The sequence below is a fragment of the Agrilus planipennis genome, unplaced genomic scaffold, assembly GCF_000699045.2.
Source record: "Agrilus planipennis isolate EAB-ADULT unplaced genomic scaffold, Apla_2.0 scaffold70, whole genome shotgun sequence".
Taxonomy (NCBI): Eukaryota; Metazoa; Arthropoda; class Insecta; order Coleoptera; family Buprestidae; genus Agrilus; species Agrilus planipennis.
Window position 1 is genome coordinate 587,785 of NW_020442458.1, and position 20,395 is coordinate 608,179.

At 34.5% G+C, this 20,395-nt stretch overlaps 1 protein-coding gene and 1 non-coding gene across 7 annotated transcripts in view; both read right to left on the bottom strand.

Annotated features, from left to right (window-relative positions):
- Nucleotides 1-20,395, bottom strand: part of LOC108735350 (dendritic arbor reduction protein 1) — a 499,675-nt gene that overhangs the window by 2,683 nt on the left and 476,597 nt on the right. For all 6 annotated transcript variants that reach the window (XM_025980601.1, XM_025980604.1, XM_025980602.1 and 3 more), the window contains 3 exons: nucleotides 3,148-3,549; nucleotides 1,869-2,328; nucleotides 1,699-1,758 (listed from right to left, as the gene is read on the bottom strand). In XM_025980601.1, the coding sequence (XP_025836386.1) occupies nucleotides 1,699-1,758; nucleotides 1,869-2,328; nucleotides 3,148-3,549 (922 nt within the window). The remainder of the gene's footprint in view (nucleotides 1-1,698; nucleotides 1,759-1,868; nucleotides 2,329-3,147; nucleotides 3,550-20,395) is intronic.
- Trnay-gua lies at nucleotides 9,394-9,467 on the bottom strand. Its single transcript has one exon. It is a non-coding gene; the product is annotated as a tRNA-Tyr (tRNA).

The window sequence follows — 20,395 nt, forward strand, 5'->3', positions numbered from 1 at the left end:
TTCGTTCCTGATAGAAGTATGAATATTACCTACATTAAAAAAAATATATATAGAGGATGTTTCTGAAATAAGTAGCAAACCTACAGGAAGTAATAGAGTACTATAAAACATGAAAATTAAGTAAATGTTTAGTACTCTAAATGTTCACCGTTTTTGTGAAAAACGTATTTGAATGTGCAGGCAAGGTCCGGTCCGGACCTGGTAGAACCACGCAAGGAAATACGAAAATGCAATTCCACATCCTTTCAGCAGGTACTTAGTGATTTGCACGATAAATAATTGTGATATACGCCTCAAAGAGCCTGTTTTTAATACGAGCTCCAATCCATAAAATGTAACACTGTACTATAGATAGGTTTGCCACCTTTTCAGGCTTTACATAAAGTATTTCTCGACTAAAAGGTTAAAAAAAAAAGTACTCGGCATAAAAATAAAGTATTTAATTTTTTGTTTTTAAAAACATATTTTTGGTTACACCTAGCAGCCAGTAACAAATTGCTGTCGCTCTTAAATACATTAATAGCCTCTAAACATGGCAAACAAAGATTTAAGTAAACTAAAAGTTCATTTTTAATTAGCTTTAATGAAGCTTTATTCCTGTCGTCCCACCACTTTGCGTTCATAATAGAGAATACGGAACGGACAGCAAAAGTGACTCTACTTTGAACAGATTAGGGAAATTAGGTTGTTCCGTAAGTATGGCTTGCCATTTTTTTGTGCAATATTATTGATGTAAAAGCACTCTGAATTTCGAATAATCGCTTACAAAATTACGATGTTTACTTAAGGCCTTAAATAAAGTATTTTTGCGTACTTTATGTGTCTTGTAAAGTATAACGTACGCATAGTCGAAATAGAGTACAATACTTTATAATAAAGTACGGGTGGCAACCCTAACTACAGATGGCGTTTATCGCATCATTTGTAGGATTTCATAAAACGCGCTGTTAAGACAGCAGGTAACAGTTAGTTAAATCCCCGTCTGGCAATTTCGACAAAAAACTCCTGACCACTTCAAATTTCTTTATTCGATTATGGTAACGTGCCTATCACTTAGTAGCAAGTTATGCCTGGATTCTACTACCGCGTTATTTGTAGGATTTCATGTATCATTTGGAGTGTACGTACGTATGTATAAATATGTTTATTGGTGTTGTAATATTTTTTTTTCTAATGACAGGATAGGGCTATTAGCGAACCACCCATAAATAAAGATAACGCAGCTTGTCGATAGGCACCTCAACGGTGGTTAAGAAATTCACCTTACAATTAATAACAATTACCTATCTAGAGGATATTAATTTACCTATTAAAGTTTACATAATGTTAATTCTTTTTTCTTTCTTTTGTGTTTTTAATACCATGTAGAAGAATAGTACTGTATATTGATGAACAAAGTAATTATTTAATTATTTTTTACGGTAATGGGCGTTGAAACATTATTATTTGTAGTAGCTTAATAGTAAACTGTTGATGTTTAATAGTTCCATAACCGTAACAGTTTACATTTTCCATCGATGTAACTGCTTAGTTGCTATGTAGAACTTCCGTTCGTTTTGCAAATTTTGTTGTCTCTTAAACACGCTCCTGTACTCACTATGCGATTCCTTATTTCTTAAATCTATTTAAGACCTTCAAAGCTTGCTACTTATTACAGAAGCACCCTGTATGGATGTATATATAAAAATGAAGACATACCTGTATGTATCCTTTGGTGAGCCTTGAGGTGTGAACTTTTCGTATATACTTTCGTACAACCTGCAAAAAATTAAAAATAGAAGACATTACAGGTACATTTTACATTTATTAAAATAAAAAAACTCCTTAGATTTTTAATATTAAAACAATTTTTATAAATATTTTATTACCTATAAAGTCACAGTGATGTATCCGACGTTTTTCTAACTCAGGGTTATTCCTACGGTTATATTTATTACTAATGTTGGTCGTAGTGAGCCTGTGTCCGGATGTGGACGAAGTTTGATGGCAGCCAGGGTTGGGATAAGGAGGTGGTGGTGTGCGCCTTGGTAACGTGCCCCCTGGTGAGCCAGGCTCCGAACTAGGCGGTGTCAGGGGTGAATTATACATCAATCGAGAGATAGGGGGATACAAAGCGTTAACGGGGGCTGCACCTACAGGTGTACCATTGTTGTACTTATACTGTTGAGGATGTGCATTATTATTAGGATGATGGAGCGGTGGTTGAGTGTAATGTTGGGCAGTGGGGGGTGGAGGTTGGGGTTGTTGTGGGGGACTTGTAGGCTGCTGACTGTAAGGAGATGTTGGCGTGCCCATCAGATGAAGTGACGTAGTTGGTTGTTGAAGCACCTGAAAACAAAAAAGTTTTGCATGAATATTGAATGGTATTCTTCAGGACTGACAGATCAGTACCGTGTAAAAATAAATAAATGTAAAACTAAAATACTGGTATGCAAGGGAAGAAAAAGTAGGGAAAGAGCGAATATAAAGATAGGAGGCGAAAAATTAGAAGAAGTGGCTGATTTTAGATATCTACGAAGTCAGATAAGTCAGGACGGAAGGAGTAGTAGGGATATAAAGCAGAGGATAGCGCAGGGTCGTGTCGCCTTTAATAAAAAGAAGTCACTTTTATGTTCGCGAACAGTTAATTTAGAAATTTCAAAAAGGTTGTTAAAGGTGTATGTCGGGAGCACGGCGTTGTACGGGTGCGAAACATGGACAATGGGCGCGGCGGAAAATAAGAGGTTAGAAGCCTTCGAAATGTGGTGTTATAAGCGAATGATGAGGATAACTTGGGAGAAAAGGTTAGAAATGAAGAAGTATTAGAAAGAGTAAGAGAACAGAGGACTATGGAAGTCAATAAGAAATAGGCGAGATAGGTTGGTAGTATACCTTCTCAGGCATGAAGGTCTAGTCAGAGACATATTAGAGGCAGAAGCAGGAGTTACAAGGGGTAGAGGTAGTCCTAGGTTAGATTACTGTTCGCAAATAGTTAAGGATGTGGGTTGTTCTAGTTTTAGGGAAATGCGACGTTTAGCTCAGAATAGGAACGAGTGGAGATACGTGCCTAACCAGTCTTTCGACTGATGACCTTATGATGATAATGATGATTCTTCAGGAATGTGATTTAACGGGATCGATAACTTTGTTGGTCAAAATTATACTCACCTTTTCGGTTTTAATTTCTAAAGGAGACAGCAATGGACTGGGAGTGCAATTGACAACGGCAAGATCTTCGACAGCTTCAAGTTTAACGTGTCCAGTGCCCACAAGCATGTTGGCATTCTCAGGGTCGATATTCTGTATACTACTTGCTATATCTTCCCACAAGGGGGGTCGCAAAAAGACATCATCGTCTGCACTGGTGAGGGTTCGCATGGAGACGTAGCTCATATTGGCTTGCTGCTGGGGCGAAGGACGAGTGTTGTTGTTATTGTTATGTACAGCAGCCGCCTCGAAGAAGTCATCTAGTTGCGACGCCGATGGCTCCCGTCGCGACGGCTTGTCCAGTTCTTCTTCCAGGCGACGCTCCCACTCTTGCTTGCAGAGGAAGGTGTCCAAGTCACTCGTCTGAAATAAAATATGAACGTTTAATATCCATGTGTAAATTGAAAGGGCAAATTGACTGGCAGCTGTAGAGAGTTGAAATTTTGCACAGGAAAAGATTGTAAAAAATTCAACCTCTATAGGACTGAAAAATGAATTTAAAATTTAATGTATCAAGCCCGAACAGCTGAATCAAGAAGTTCATCTTTTGATAAGGAAATGAAAGAAGTAAATCGACTTTGATTAAAGTATTAATCGTAGGCAGGGGTGCAACAACGTTACAATTTGACTTGCATTGTATTGGAAAAATCGAGTTCGACCACTCTCATCATAATACTATAAGTGACTAAAAAAAAGTCATTTCGGCGAGCTTGAACTATTTGAACCGAACTTTCAAGGGTTATTACCTGAATCGACTGGAATTGACTGGGTGTCTTAACCTAATCCAATCGAGTGGGTGCCCGGGCACCCGCGGAGAGCCCCCCTTGTTGCGCCCCTGATCGTAAGTCTCAAAAGTAGAATCAGAATCAGAAGATTGCCGTCAAAGGCGTATTACTTATTCTTTCTTTTTTAAGAGTAAAGTAAAACTGTTAGTTAAAGAGTTAAATAATAGGTAGTATTTAGTAAAACACAAAATACCTGGTTTGGTGAGACGAATCATTGAGAAAATAGCGAATTCGATGTGAAATAATGTAGAAGTTTTCTTAAAATCTTGTAAATTTTAGAAATACAATTATTGGTTTTGTATTTCATTAATTTTCTTGTTTTTAATGTTTGAAGTAATTCTCTTGTGTAGGGCGTTATGCAGACGACAAATGGGGAAGAATGACAAATGATTGTCTTTGTGAATACTTTCATCCCCACGGAGTTACTTGTGTGCTGTTTAGGTTGTCATAATATTATCATACAATGAATCAAGGGGTGCCGTCCCCCGGAGTGTATTTTTCGGTCGGTTAGGTTCAATAAATAATTTGAATTGTAAGCTGTCTTTTTTTCTTTTAAATGATTTTAATTTCAGATACAGCAATAATTAATTTTTGTTTAAAACCCAGATAAGCACACACATTGGTTGCAAGTTAATAAAAGCAACAAGAAGGAACTGAAAATTAGCATAATATCTTTAGAACATGCAAATATAAATCAACTTTTCATTAAATTGGTCACTATAAATATATCTGTATAGTGGAAGATAACAAAAGCTATATAATTTTTTAGTGAAATAGTTCTTAAATAGAGTTTAACATCTTAATAGCAAATATAAACATTATTATATATAGATAAAAGAAAATCTAGTCGCAAATAACGTATGAACATATAAATATTTTTTCTAATATCAACAGTTTGTTGTATCCGAAACCTTACCTGTTTATAAAGTTGCATATACTACAGGACAAGAAAAATATCACAACTGGGTTACCCGCTTGATTGATCATTAAATTCTCTGGCGACAATTTTACAAATAACAAATTCAAGAACATTAAGGTATTACCATTATTAGAGAAAATAAATTAACAGTAACTTTTATTTTGTAATAACTGCTGTTCCCTGTTCCTAAAGATAATTTATACAGAAAAGCAAATGATCAATTAATTTTATTACAACGTTAAAAACGAAGTCGGAACTCATATGTCTTTATTTAGCGAACATGGATATGCAGTAATGTGTTAAATTGGGGTTCCAAATGTCAACAAAAAGGTTTGAATGAATTTTTGTACCTAATGCGGGTAGCTAAATCTACTCATACATGATTGAAATATGGACAAGGACGTATTTGGTTTTTTATCGTACAATGAAAAAATTAAAAAACAAAATTATTGGGTGTGCTAAACGCTAAACTTCGAATAAAGTTCCGCGAAACATATAGGTAGGTACTATAATAGTTTTTAAATAATTTGTGGTAGAAGGCTTTACTTGTTGAAATTCCACAATCAATTTGGTAATTCTTTTAAAACTTAAAAATTATCATTAATAGTGTGTTTTTCCTTTAATAAATGTTCTGCATATGTAGAATCAGCTTTCCCATTAGTATAGCTCCTCCTGTGTTCTGTAATCCTTTGATTGAAGGATCTCTTTATCCTACATAGACTTAATTACAGTCCCCACATTCCAATAAATAAACTCCAGATTTTGATCCTTTATCAGTTATATCTTTATTACGTTTTATAAATTTGGTTAGCGTATTACTGGCTTTAAAGGAAGTAACTCTATACATTGTTTGCTTTTTTTTAAAGAATAACCAAAAAGTCAAAAATTAAACCTAGCTGAATGTCTTTAAGTGTATTTATAAATACAATAAATTAGATATTTTACTAAATAATCAAATTGATCTATATAGTTCTCTGTTATTAAATTTAAATTTGTCATCAAAAATTTAAAGTCTTACCGTGTCTCTCCCTTTCGTTGTTCCCACCCCATAAAATTTCTAAACTTTTAGTATTTATGCTAATTTTGTAACAATTTTAATCCGAATATCTTCATCTGAAGAAGCCAATGTTATAGTTAAACAATTATTGTGAACAATTAATATATATTTTTGAAANTTCTTTTTCATTAATTGACTATGGTTTTTGTTTTCTAATACATAATAAAACATGAAAAGTTTTAGTAAAAAGTATTTAAACCGTTTTAATATTTATTTTTTAAATACCTCGACTATCATTTGAGAAAAAACGTGAACGTAAACTGACGCCTACAAAAATAAGCCGGTGGCATTTTTAGATGGAATCGCGATAAGTGGTACCATATGTCCCGTACGTTTCGGACATTGAGCCACTCTGTCTCTGTCTGGCATCAGGAAAATAATACGAAAACGATAAAAGACGAGACGACGAAGTATAATAGAATCTTTGAGTAACGATCCACGAGGCAACTTAAGTCCTTCGGTTGACCATGAATGGCGGTTATGAATGAACGTGTTTACTAAATGTAAGATAACTGGAAACGGACAGAACAGGAAATAAACTGTGTGGAATCTCGTCTTGCGGGCCCACTTGTTGTAGGTACTACCTCAAAGAAGCAGTTTTATTAAACACAAGCATCTCTATATACATATAACGTATCTTATACGTACCTATATGTGTAGATTGATGAACAGCGTGCATGCATTTTATAGCAATATGGACATTTATAATTTATAAATTGTTTTCAAAAATTTTGCTGAGCTCAGTGTGTTACATAAAATACAAGCCTTTGGGATGCCCATCTAATGAAAACTTTTCGATATCATCAAAAAGCAATAAAGTACTAAATTAATTAACAATAGAGCATTGTATTACAATACAAAGTTACAATTGTGTTGTTACTGTTTAAAAGTTCTTAGCAAAATACCAGAAATTCTCCAAAATATTGTATTATTAATGACCTATTAGCAAAATCTTGGGACGGAAAAAAATTTTAGGAAATATGGGATTTATTTACTGCAGTGTTTTTCAATCTGTGGGTCGCGACCCTCCTAAGGTCCTTAGGAGGGTCGCAAAGCCTTACTGGGGGTGTCGCCAGGCAAAGTTCTACACTACAATAAAAACACAATTTCAGTGAGAAGGGTGGGCTTATTTATTTCTCAAATATTTGAAAAATCATGGTGCTATTTTTGAAACGTTAATAATCAAATCATTTTTTAATTGAATTTCTCTTTTTAGTTTTAATGTCCACGCTGCTTTATAAGTCCGAGGTAAGTTATTTACATTCAAACCTCTGGTGACCTTTTGCAGACTGTAGGTCTTAATACTATATAATGAATACTTATACTAAACTGAAAAAAAACATAAACGTGGACTTTTTAATAATTAACTTTTTGCTTGTCTATAGCCCAAGAGGGTCGCCAGAATTTTTTAACCTGTAAAGGTGTAAAAGGGTCGCGTATTCAAAAAGATTGAAAATCACTGATTTACCTACAGTAAAATCTTTGAAAAGTTTCGTTAATATTATTGTGCCGTAGAATTTCGGATGTAAACAAATAAAGGGAGTGTTATCCAATAGTAGACCGACTATGTTGGCAGTCATCATCATCATAAGTTCGTCAATCCTATAGACTGGTTGGACACGCACCTCTACTCTTTCCTATCCTGCGCTAATCTTTGCATTTCCCTAAAGCTAGAGCAACCCATATCCTTAACTATTTGCGAATAGTAATTTAATCTAGGTCTACCTCTACCCCTCGTAACCTCTGTTTCTGCCTCAATATGTCCGGCTAGACCTTCATGCCTGAGAAGGTGTCCTACCAACCTATCTTGCCTATTTCTTATTGACTTCCAAAGAGTCTTCTGTTCTCTTACTCTTTCTAATACCTCTTCATTTCTAACCTTTTCTATCCACGGTATCCTCATCATTCGCCTGTAACACCACATTTCGAACGCTTCTAACCTTTTTTTCCGCCGCGCCCACTGTCCATGTTTCGCTCCCGTACAGCGCCGTGCTCCAAACATACACCTTTAACAACCTTTTTCGAATTTCTAAATTAACCGTTCGCGAGCATAGAAGTGACTTCTTTTTATTGAAGGCGGCTCGAGTCTGCGCTATCCTCTGCTTTATGTCCCTACTACTCCTTCCTTCTTGACTTATCTGACTTCCTAGATACCTAAAATCGGCCACTCTTCTTCTAATTTTTCGTCTCCTGTCTTTATATTCGCTCTTTCCCTACTTTTTCATCCCTTGCATACCAGTATTTTAGTTTTACTTTTATTTATTTTCATACAGTACTGTTTTGTCAATACTGCTTCCATTTTATTTAAAGCTATATCTAACTCCTCCTTGCTGGATGCTAATACTGCAATATGACAGCGGAAATCCAGCAGAATGTGACCAGCATATTAATTATTCTAGATTGCCGGATAACGTGAACAACTTAACTAAAACGTAAAAATAAAAGTAATTTTCTAGTTTTTGCATCCCACAGCATAAATAATTCTATTAATAAATTTCGAGAAAGAAATAAAAAGTGGAAATTTTACAACCAACATTCCAGAAAACAGTGGCAAAAGTACCGAGGTAATTTTGTAATAACACAAAATCTCTGTAATTCCTTTTTGTTACAAGTATTAAAGGCAATGTTGCCCTTACAGATATTTATTGTATAAAAGAATAATAATCCTTAAACCTGTTATTTTTTGTGGTAAATATTTTAAATTTTTGTTCTTTCTTTTCTAATTTTGTTTTTCCTAGTTATGGGCAGTAAGCTAGCGAACTTTCTTTAAGTAAGATCCCATTTATGGTATTAAATAAATTGCAAGGATATTCGCATGGAACTTGAACTACTTGGCAAAACTTTTGCGAAAAATGCGGTACGTCAAGCTGAAGAAGAAGTAGAAGAGGCATTTCGATCTATTTAAGTGCAAACTGTGGTAGACATCTTCGTTGAATAATTTATGTGGCATACCGCACATGAACTTCTTACTTCATATAAGGTATGACCAAGAACATCGGTATAAAGAGTTTCAAACGCAGCGGCGTAGTTTAATTATTGATTAATTAATTTTGTGAACTATAAATACCATTTTATTCGCAGTAATCCAAAAGTATACTTAGTTTTGATTGCAATTTAAATTATACATTAATAATTAACTGCGAAGTTTTGTTATATTTACTAGTATAGCCCGTTCAAATTTGTACGACTGTTACAGTTACTGATGCTGTGCGAATCACTTATATTTTAGCCACAACGTAACTTCATAACGTAGCCTAAGACCCTATCACTACTAAAAATTCCAATTAAGTGACATCCTGGATATTGAATGTAGGTCCTACGTCGGATGTGGCGATGTCTCGCTTTTTGTTCTTTTGGTTTTTAGAACTGGATTTCCTTAGGTTTATATTTACACGAAATATAGACATTGACTAATTACATTCTTTTTATTTTGTTGTTGTTGTCACACCCCCCGCCGGGAATCGAACCCGGGACCTTTGGCTTTACGCACCAATGCTCTAACCAACTAAGCTACGAGAGGTGACAACAGCAACCACGACAAACCTGACCTACTAGGTTAACGATCCGTCGATTTTTTTTATTATTAACGTAATTTATTAACGAAATTTGTAGTGGTTCAAAATCGAAAAGTGATTTTACGTTGATGTTACATATTAATATCGACCACTATTAGTAATTAATAAAACAATAGAACAAACAGAATAGCTCAAAACCCCAACGCCAAAACACGACACTGTAGTTGTCCGAAGCACTTTTCGGTAACAAAGTTACCTTCTTCAGGGACTGAAGTAAAGTTTACATAAAGATACATCACCCACCAATCCCACGATTATTCCGGCGTAGTTTGGAGGGACTGCTCGCTCATCAAAATTAGTGGCTAGTGGGAATGAAACACCCAAAAGTTTTTCTTTTTTGACGGAAGACTGACCGTATTAAGGTTTAGGTAAAAATATGTTCAAAATATTTCCTAAAAATTACCTAAACTACAAAAAATGACTATTCTATTTTAAAAATATTTATAAATGTACAAGAGAGAATCCGGGACCGAACACCCTAGTTAAAAAAAAAAAGACAAATCACTTAACAGTAAGTCTCTTGCATGCTTCTGTTAAAATGGCTCCTTTTGGACAAACCTACCAGAGGTCACACGTGGCGCGTAACGGATGACGCTGTGACGCGTGACGTTACACTTTTCGGTTTTATGCCCTACTAAATTTCCTTCCTAGCGTTTCACTTCAAAAAGCGTACTGGTTTAGATCCCTGTCTAGCATTCGGGAAGGCACAGTTCGATTTTGAGTCCGTCTCTCCTAAATCAAGTTTTTCTGTGGTTTCCTTATCGAATCACTTACTTAAGCAAATGCTGGGACAGAGGTGGGTAATATTTCCAAGATAAATTTTCTCTTCTCTTCTGTTTTCCTTTCTTCGTTTCATTTGTCTCTCGCTAACCATCACAAATGAACCTATTTTTGTTTTTACAATTCCAGTGTACTTTCAATTTGAGAGAGAAACTGTAGATGCTTAATATGAAATTGGAAGAAGGTACCTTTCACACGCCACTGCTTAAATCTGTTCGACAGACCGGTCGTTTACAAGTTAAACGTATTATTAACAGTATACAAGCGATGTCATTGAACGGTGCCAAATTAGTTATTCCGCGACAGCGTCCGTTTATCTCTTTACGATATTTTTTCAAATTCTTGCACGTTTTCGTGAAGAATAACAACAAAAACCGACTTATTTATTATACAAACGCTACCGGTGGTGTAAACACTCAAACATTTGGAACTTCGAATGAAGATCATCCTTACTCTTTACTTAATACAATATGACTTGTGTACATGTTACCGGAAATCCGTCATCGCATACAATTCCTGGGAAATGTATATAATTCTTAAAATCGTCCGGAAATGTGGGAAATAAATCATATTAGACACATTTCCTAAACAACAATCGGATATGTATGTCAGGTGATACAAGTCACTGTTTGGTAAGGGAGACTTATGACAGAATGGAGTTTCTTTAATGCCCCTGCCCGCCGGAGGCAAGCTGATATGTTAGATGTTAAAACAATGTGACGAGGTTATCTTTATTTCAGTAAACACGATGACCTTAAATTTTTAGTATGTTGTAGAGGTGATAATGCTGATTATTTTCATATATATATATATGACTCCAGTCTGTCATAAATCTGCCTAATAACCATACAATTACGTATAAAATAATTCGAAGTGGTCTGCATTCTGTCGAAACTGCCAGACGCGGATCGCGATTTCGATGTTTTTGGATCTCATCAGCGCGTCGCAGGCAGCTCCGACGGAACACGAGGAGCATACGTAATCCTAAAATGTAGCATCGTGCTACAGATGGCGTTTACTGCGCCATTTGTAGTATTTTCTAAAATACAATAACGTCACTAATACATATACATCTCAAAACGTAACCTAACCAAACAATAATGTCACCAATGCATTTACATGAGACGATCGCATTAGAACACAGATAATTGTGATTCTCGGTTTACTAGCGTGGTTTATTCATTTTATTCACAGAAAGCATTAGCTTTATACATTTTCTAGTACAATATCGGAATTTCATACAATTAAATGTATACATTTCCCAGGATATGTGTGTATTAAAAAATCTTTGAAACAATATTTTATAGATTTCCCAAATAGCCTCAGAATTGTATAACATTTCCTAGGAAATATGTAAAGTTCCTAGATTTTATACATTTCCGGTAACATATACGTATAACTACTTCTGTTCAACTTCTTGTTGGTATTACAATAATTTAATGACCTACAAGTTCTACTTATTGTACTGCCATTATCCTGTTGAACGTTTTTAGAAAAAACCTCAACATATATTTAAAAAAAAAATAGAATATTTGTGTTTCAACTGAATACCATGAGCGTTTGAGATCTTGGTAACATTTTTTTCTGCAAATGAAGTATTCTAGAAATAAGACAAGATCTTACTAAGGTATTTCAACGTATCTAGATGGCGACACAGTGTCTACATTTGAATGTTACATAAACTCGCTTTCCGGTGTAAATTTATCGAGACTGCCTATGGTACGCTGAAGAGACCAAGTAAAACCGAAATAACGATTTGCGTTTGGTAATTTCTATGAATTTCTAACCAAGAACTTAAGCGTTCTTATTACCTAATATGGTTTGCGTATGTAAACTGCATCCTCGATTTACTTAGATAAAATAAGTACTTCAGTAGAAGCAAATACCAACTGCTTGCGTTTGGATATTAATCAGATATTTATTTGAAGTAAGCAGTCCCGCTTAAAATACAACTACAAAATATAAAATATCTATAGGTGACGATATAGTGCTAGGTAATTGATATTTGATAATTATTTTGCATTTAAAAACAGTTTTGTTTTTGTCACTGGTTTTTGTTTATATTCTACTAGGTTTGATCCGATGCTTCGCCCGAGTTGATGTCCGAAATACTAGAGATGCCCAAAATGGTTTTTTAAGGTAAAATAGATTTCCCTTTTGTATTTCAAATGCTAAATGCAAAATATGTATTTTCAAAATACTTTTTTCAAATAAATACTTTTTTGTAGTACCTATTTAACTTTCTACATTTAAGTACCTACTTAAGTATAAAATATTTTTTAAGAGGAATTTGCTCATTTTTTTAATATTGGAGTTTTTTCCAGACTTACTGATGTTTCCAATATATCACCAGCTGCGAAGATTAAGTACGATTCACATTTGTTTGTTTAAAGTGATTGAAATATAGTTTTTCTATCTGTATGTTATAACTTCTTCAGTTCAGCAACAACCAATTCTTCTATATGCTTCTTTATTTGCCTTTGTCATCCGTTTTAATTGGAAAGAAGACAGTGATGCCAAAATAGTTTGTTTACCGTGAAAGATCAAAGCCAAAATAGGGTTGAAAATAATTTTATTGATGAAAAATCAACATGAACCATTTTATATCAAAATATTTACAACCCCATTTTGTTTCCGATCTTCTACACGTCGTAATAAGAGAAAGAAAGGGAATCCATAGTTTCTTTAGCTTTGGGTTCATCTAATAAGTGAAATTTTTCGAATCGTTTTCTAAGAATTTTGGATTACACGCATTTATTAGCAAACCACAATATCTTGTAGTTTTCAGTTTTACATAGCTGGCGTATATCAATTCGATATTGATTGATATTGCGGGCTGTTTTTTCATAATTTCTAATTCATAGAATTTTGTAGTTTCTTGCTCAAGATATGATAAGTGGTGATTTGGCGGGTGCTGATATCAATTTGGAACTTCAGAATTCCATGGATCGTGACATTGAACCCGGAAAACATTATCGATCCAATATTTTAGATTATCCATTTCCAATAATTTTTTAGGCTCTCTTCAGTTAAAGAATTGGAAGGCATTCATAGAATGTCTCTTTGTCCTCTTTTTAAGCTTCTAATACCTTCAATGGCCAATATAAGCACCTTTCATTCATCATTTTATATAATGTTCGATCGGTGATAGGTACTAGCAAAACTTTTAACGGCAAGAATGTGTTTTGCATTTTACAAATAAAAAATACGTTTAAAAAAGAATTTTAAATAAAATACTAAATGCTTTTCTCAAAAAAGTATTTAAATTCAAGATAAAAATAGGTATTTTTATTTTGTATTTGCATTTTAAATGCAAGTGTTTCAAATAAATCACATCTCTGTTAAATACCTACGTAGCAAAGATCATCGACGACCACATAAAACTAATTTTACTATCCCCCGAGAACAGTATTTCTTTTTCTGTATAAAAGTTACTCCACATCTACAGTATGTGTATAAAAATTGATGATAATCAATTGAATATTTAAGGCGTGAAATCGTAATAAATAAACAAACAAACAAACTCTCATTCGCATTTATATTGGTTAGGACAGTCAACAGGATGAAAAGGCTACCACTTTGAGGTATTTTATTTATTATTATAACTGCATTTTTGTATCTATTTCTTTTCTTTCCTTTAAATGGATTTTTGTGAATTCAAATGACTATTGAAATAAGATGATGATGATTCAAAGGGTCATGTCGACTTCAGGCATTTCGTATTCACATTAAAATGTAAAATCTCTACCGATTTTTTCCTTTCCTTCAAATATTGAGCATATAAAGTGGATGGGCAATTTATTTTCATGAATTCACAAATTGTACGAGCGCCTGCTTAAGGTGACGATGATTCAAAGGGTCATGTCGACTTCAGGCATTTCGTATTCACATTAAAATGTAAAATCTCTACTAAAAAGGCGAAAAGGAAACATGCTTATTAATTTTCTTCTTTTCAAAGACGACAAGACGGTATCCCCGCGGCAAAACTAATTTAATTGCCGATGCAGTCGTCATGTCACCGTTATTCGGTTCTTTCGAGCAGAAGGTATAATGATACCTGTTACTTACAGGCCATGGCACAACAACAATAATTTGCAATTATAAATTCGCAAACATGCTTTTCGTTAACAATGTTCATCGGGACGTGAGTGAATGTACCGCGTTTTATTTCATTATCTGCACGTATATTTATACTTATTGTAGGTACAAAAGCGAGTAACTTTGTATAGCGACATGGATAGGTTTAAAAACATATTCGCGAAAGTAAGTCACATATCGCTATACAATATTGTACTAAAATATATGGTTCCAGTTATTTTTCTAATGACAATTTGTGCAACTATCTCTTCTATGCATTTAACTGACTTTTAAAATGTTTAATCAAATGACAAAACTGTGATTTGGGTTTAATTTCGATATCCAGCAATTTACTTTTTATTCCTGTATTGCTCCTGATTAGGTACGAAACGGGGAAAGTTCCAGAGGATTATAAACGGAACGAAGTAGTAACATTACCTAAGAAGAGGGGCGCGGATAGGTGCGAGAAATTTCGAACAATTAGCTTAACTTCCTTCCCATGCGTCAAAAATCTTAACTAGAATTGTACAGAGGAGGATGGAAAAAAGGGCGGAAGAACTATTAGGGGAAGATCAATTTGGGTTTAGAAGAAATGGAGGAACGCGGGAGGCCATTCTAGCTTTACGGGTAACAAAGAGTGCGTACATAGGATTTGTAGATTTAGAGAAAGCTTTTGACAATGTTAAATGGGACAAGATGTTAAATATACTTAAAAATGTAGGTATGAATTACAAACATAGAAGAGTGATACTTAGTTTGTATAAAGAGCAACAGGCAGTTATAGAGCTGGGGATGCAACGTAGAGAAGTAAATATTAGGAAGGGAGTCAGGCAGGGATGCACACTGTCATCGCTACTTTTTAATCTATACATCGAAGACGCCATCAACATTATTAAAGACAGTACAACCGTAGGGATAGATGTGCAAGGGCAAAAGATTAGTATGCTTAGATTTGCAGATGCAGTATTAGCATCTAGCAAGGAGGACCTAGAGATAGCTTTAAATAAAATGGAAGCGGTACTGACAGATCAGTACTGTATGAAAATAAATAAAAGTAAAACTAAAATACTGATATGCAAGGGAAGAAAAAGTAGGGAAAGAGCGAATATAAAGATATGAGACGAAAAATTAGAAGAAGTGGCTGATTTTAGATACCTAGTTCCAGTTATTTTTCTAATGACAATGTGTATAGCAATCTGTTCTATGCAATTAACTGATTTTTTAAATGTTTAATCAAAGGACGAAACTGTACTTTGGGTTTGATTTCGATATCCAGGAATTTACTTTTTGTTCCTGTATTGCTCCTGATCGGACGGTACTTGATCCTTGACGAAACTCTTGTACAAACCAGAGTGGGTGGATCGGCTTGCGAGTTTCGATGATTTAAGAAGCAAACTAAGACAAAGCCCTGAAAGAGGGCAGCAACTCTATCAGTACTCAGGGTGTAATGTTAGTACAATGAAGGAAGTAGGGAAATTTGGAATATTTAAAAATGGTTAAGGATGTGGGTTGTTCTAGTTTTAGGGAAATGCGAAGATTAGCTCATGATAGGAAAGAATGGAAGTGCCTATCGAACCAGTCTTAGGTCTGACGACCTTATGATGGTGATACATTGGGTACATGTATATTTCATTCTGTTTTTTCATAAATAAATACCGATCAGACGCACCGAAACATAACATATTAATGAAAAGATGATTTTAATAGTTTTTCTAGTGAAGGTATGTCATTCAATGTCTTGAATTGTGGTATAAATGTTTTCGATTAATAAACAAACTTCATATTTAAAGAAGATATAAATACCTTGACGAGAAGGTCAAGTTCTTGACTTTAATTGCATTTACAACTTAATCCTGGAAGAGGAGTAGGTATGCATTTAGTATAATAGACGGCGCGTTATTTGTGTCCTTAAAAGGTTTATTATGTTATAAAAGTGATGTGTTGTGTAACATTCGCTATCTGACGCACTTTATTGCAATAATCAACAATAATGTGTAAACGTGTTGTACCGAAGCGGTTAAAAAAGAAATATCTGATGAGATGCAGGATGCTAGAAGAATTGAAAAACGATGATGGCAATAGCATAAATTTATATAGCTTATTGCTCTGTAAGATCGATAACGGTAAATAATTATGGTCTGTAGGAATTCGATGAAAAAAGTTTACAGTCTTATAAATTGTTGCATTACAAATATTCAATTTCTCGTTTCTATAATTTCCAAGGTCATCGATAAACAAATAACGGTTTTAAGATTTCATTCCGTAAAAAGGTGAAATATTTAAATAACTTCCAGTGTCGTAAACAAGAGAAGCATTATATAGCTAGCTATATAATAATTTACTAATGAAGGTCAGTAATTGGGAGAGGTCATCTAGCTTCACGGGTAACGATAGAGAAAACGATAGAAAAAGGAAAGAGGGCGTAAGTACATAGGATTTCTAGATTTAGAAAAGGCTTTTGACAATGTTAAATGGGACAAGATGTTGAATATACTTAAAAATGTAGGGATGAGTTAAAGAGATAGAAGAGTGATACTTAGTTTGTGTAAAGAGCAACAGGCAGTTACAGAGCTGAAGCAGCAACGTAGAGAAGTAATTATTAAGAAGGGAGTCAGACAGGAATGCACACTGTCACCGCTACTTTTTAATCTATACATCGAAGATAGTACAGCTGTAGGGATAGATATAGGAAAAACGATTAGTATGCTTAGATTTGCAGATGGTACAGCAGTTTTAGCACCTAGCAAGGAGGAGTTAGAGATTGCTTGATATAAAATGGAAGCGGTATGATGAGGATACCGTGGATAGAAAAGGTTAAAAATGAAGAAGTATTAGAAAGAATAGGAAAACAAAGGACTGTATGGAAGTTAATAAAAAATCCTTCTCAGGAAGGTCTAGTCAGAGACATATTAGATGCAGAAACAGGAGTTAAGAGGAGTAGAGATAGACTTAATAGCAAATAGTCAAGGATGTTGGATGTTCTAGTTTTAGGGAAACGCGGAGATTAGCTCAGGATAGGAAGGAGTGGAGGTGCGTGTTCAAACAGTCTTAGGACTAACGACCCCACAATGATGATGAGGGTTAGTAATGATAGACACAAGAACGTGTATGTAGCAATTAGTTATTGGTTTCAGTTAATTCGAAATAAAGCAGTAATCTTCGAATTTTGTGCAGTAAGTAGGGTCGTGATCGGACAATAAGTTCAATTTTGATACAATGTAGGTTTGAGGGTCGCTGAACACGAATAATGCTTACACATGTTCTAGCTGCATTTTTAAAATCATAATAATAATTGTAATTTTTTCTATCAAAGAAAATTTTTGTAACCTGGCAGTATTTTAACTTTGTTCTAATTTTGTGCATTACTCTAAAATTTTATGAACGGAAAATAAACATGAAAACCTAGGGAAGAAAAAGAGCATGTCGTCAAACTTTCTCAATTTATCGACAGCTCTCCTTTAAATTTCCATTTTCATTTGTAGTAAGCAGTTTAAATGTTGATTCGTGGTCACCACGATACTATAATGGTACAGTAAGCACCTTGGGAATATTTCCCTGCGTTAGCATTGTAATGTCTTGCTAAAAACTTGTCGTATTTACAAGGTTCCGGCAATTTATAGGAACAAACGAAAAGTGCAATTCCTGTTTGTGTATATATTAAAAGAGCAAATATAACGCGAAGTGGACGGAACCATTATTACAAGTTGTTGGAAATAAATGCCTGTTCGAGGTATACACACACATTACAGGTACTGATTTTCTAAACGTTTTGCCGCGCTAAAAGCTTTGAGAACCTGAGAGGTGTTTTTTCAAGTAAGTTATCGGCATTCACACTTGTTCACTGATATTTCGAGAATCTAATGAATATTCAACAAGTATTAAGTGTATCGAACGCTTAAATATACGAGGAGCTATTCAATAAAAACTTTTTAACAAAAAAATTAAACCGCCGAAAAAACTGAAAAGCAAAAAATAATAAACCTTTATTTTATTAACCTTAATAACTAAGTTCTTCAACTAATGTAAGTATATCTAAGTAATTTTGAGTCGGCGCTAAACAATCAATAAACAAAGATCATTAAATTACCTTAAATTTAAATAAATAACCATTGCATTGTTAATTAGTATATTTTATAATGTTTTTGTGGCTATAATCTACTAATTACTACTACTACTATTATAAATCATCTCCTGTTTTCCTACCCTTAGGGTTAAATTTTTTTCCAAGTTCATATGGGACCAACTTCGGGGTATACCCTTTCCAATAAAAAAAGAATTATCACAATCGGACTATTCTGTCAAAAGTTATGCGTGGTCATACATTACAATTAGTGAATGAACAACAATCATGCCCTGTTTTCCTACCCTTAGGGTTGGATTTTTTTCCAAATTTATATGGGACCAACTTCGGGGTATACCCTTTCCAATAAAAAAAGAATTATCACAATCGGACTATTCTGTCGAAAGTTATGCGTGGTCATACATTACAATCAGTGAGTGAACAACAATCAACAATCATCCCCTGTTTTCCTACCCTTAGGGTTGGATTTTTTTTCCAAATTTATATGGGACCAACTTCGGGGTATACCCTTTCCAATAAAAAAAGAATTATCACAATCGGACTATTCTGTCAAAAGTTATGTGTGGTCATACATTACAATCAGTGAGTGAACAACAATCAACAATCATGCCCTGTTTTCCTACCCTTAGGGTTGGATTTTTTTTCCAAATTTATATGGGACGAACTTCGGGGTATATCCTTTCCAATAAAAAAAGAATTATCAAAATCGGTCATACATTACAATCAGTGAATGAATAACAATCAACAATCATCCCCTGTTTTCCTATCCTTAGGGTTGGATTTTGTTTTCCAAAATTGTATGGGACCAATTTCGGGGTATACCCTTTCCAATAAAAGAAGAATTATGAAAATCGGACTACTCTGTAAAAAGTTATGCGTGGTCATATATAAAAAAATATACGCGTCAACTTGAGAACCTCCTCCTTTTATTAAATACTGTACTGTTAACTTATACGAAACGTAAATTAATTTACAACCTTTCGAAATTTCCTACTTAATTTTAAGTCAGAATCAAGAAGACTACATATTACGTGGATTTAATAATGTACGGCGCGAGTAGTCTATTGCGCTGCAAGATACTGCGCATCCGAAATGAATGCGCAGTCGCTCATCGCGCAGCGGACCGTTGCGTTTTCTATCCTTAATTAATCACGACGCTTTTTAGACCCATTCGCTTCCAGTAGAGTTATCGCTCCTACCTCTACTCTTCTTGACAATAGATGCTCGTTACGTTTGACAAATTAGTGAATGTCCAGACACCCTGTAGATTTACGACCGCCCATATAAAAAACTATCACCGCCAAATTGAATACTTATGTTTAATTAGCATGATGTAAAAAGGGTTATCTGACGGATCAAAGGACACTGACTAATTGACTACGACTACCGGTATTTTATTAATTATTTTCTGCTTCATGTGTGGGATCGGTCTGTGTTACATACGACCGCCGAACATCGGTTTATCTCTTGTAATCTTCCTTCTCTCTTTTTTGTGACATTTGACACCTATAATTTAACAAACATTTTCTTTGTTTGCTAGTAGATACACGCGAAGGAAACTAAATACCTGCCATGAATTTTTTGAAGAGTTCGTTTAACTTAATGTCAAATATTTCCACGTGCGAAATGCAACAGTAGGCCATTTTACGTGGTAATGTACAGTCAAGTATAGGCCTGACGCTGGAAGCTGGCAGAAATTTTAAAATGGCGTGGATGCGCGGTGGCAAAAGTAGGCAGTTTTAGGTATAACGATTGCAGCCCTCTTTCTTCAGTATTACTATCAGGGGCGTAGATTAAATATTTAAAAATAGGGATCAGTGAGCAAGTAATAGACATACAAACAGAAGAACTAATTGTTGATGTTGGTGACAGTGATAGAGATTCCCATGATGACAGTGAATGTGAAAACTAACTATAAAACAAAAGCAATAGGTT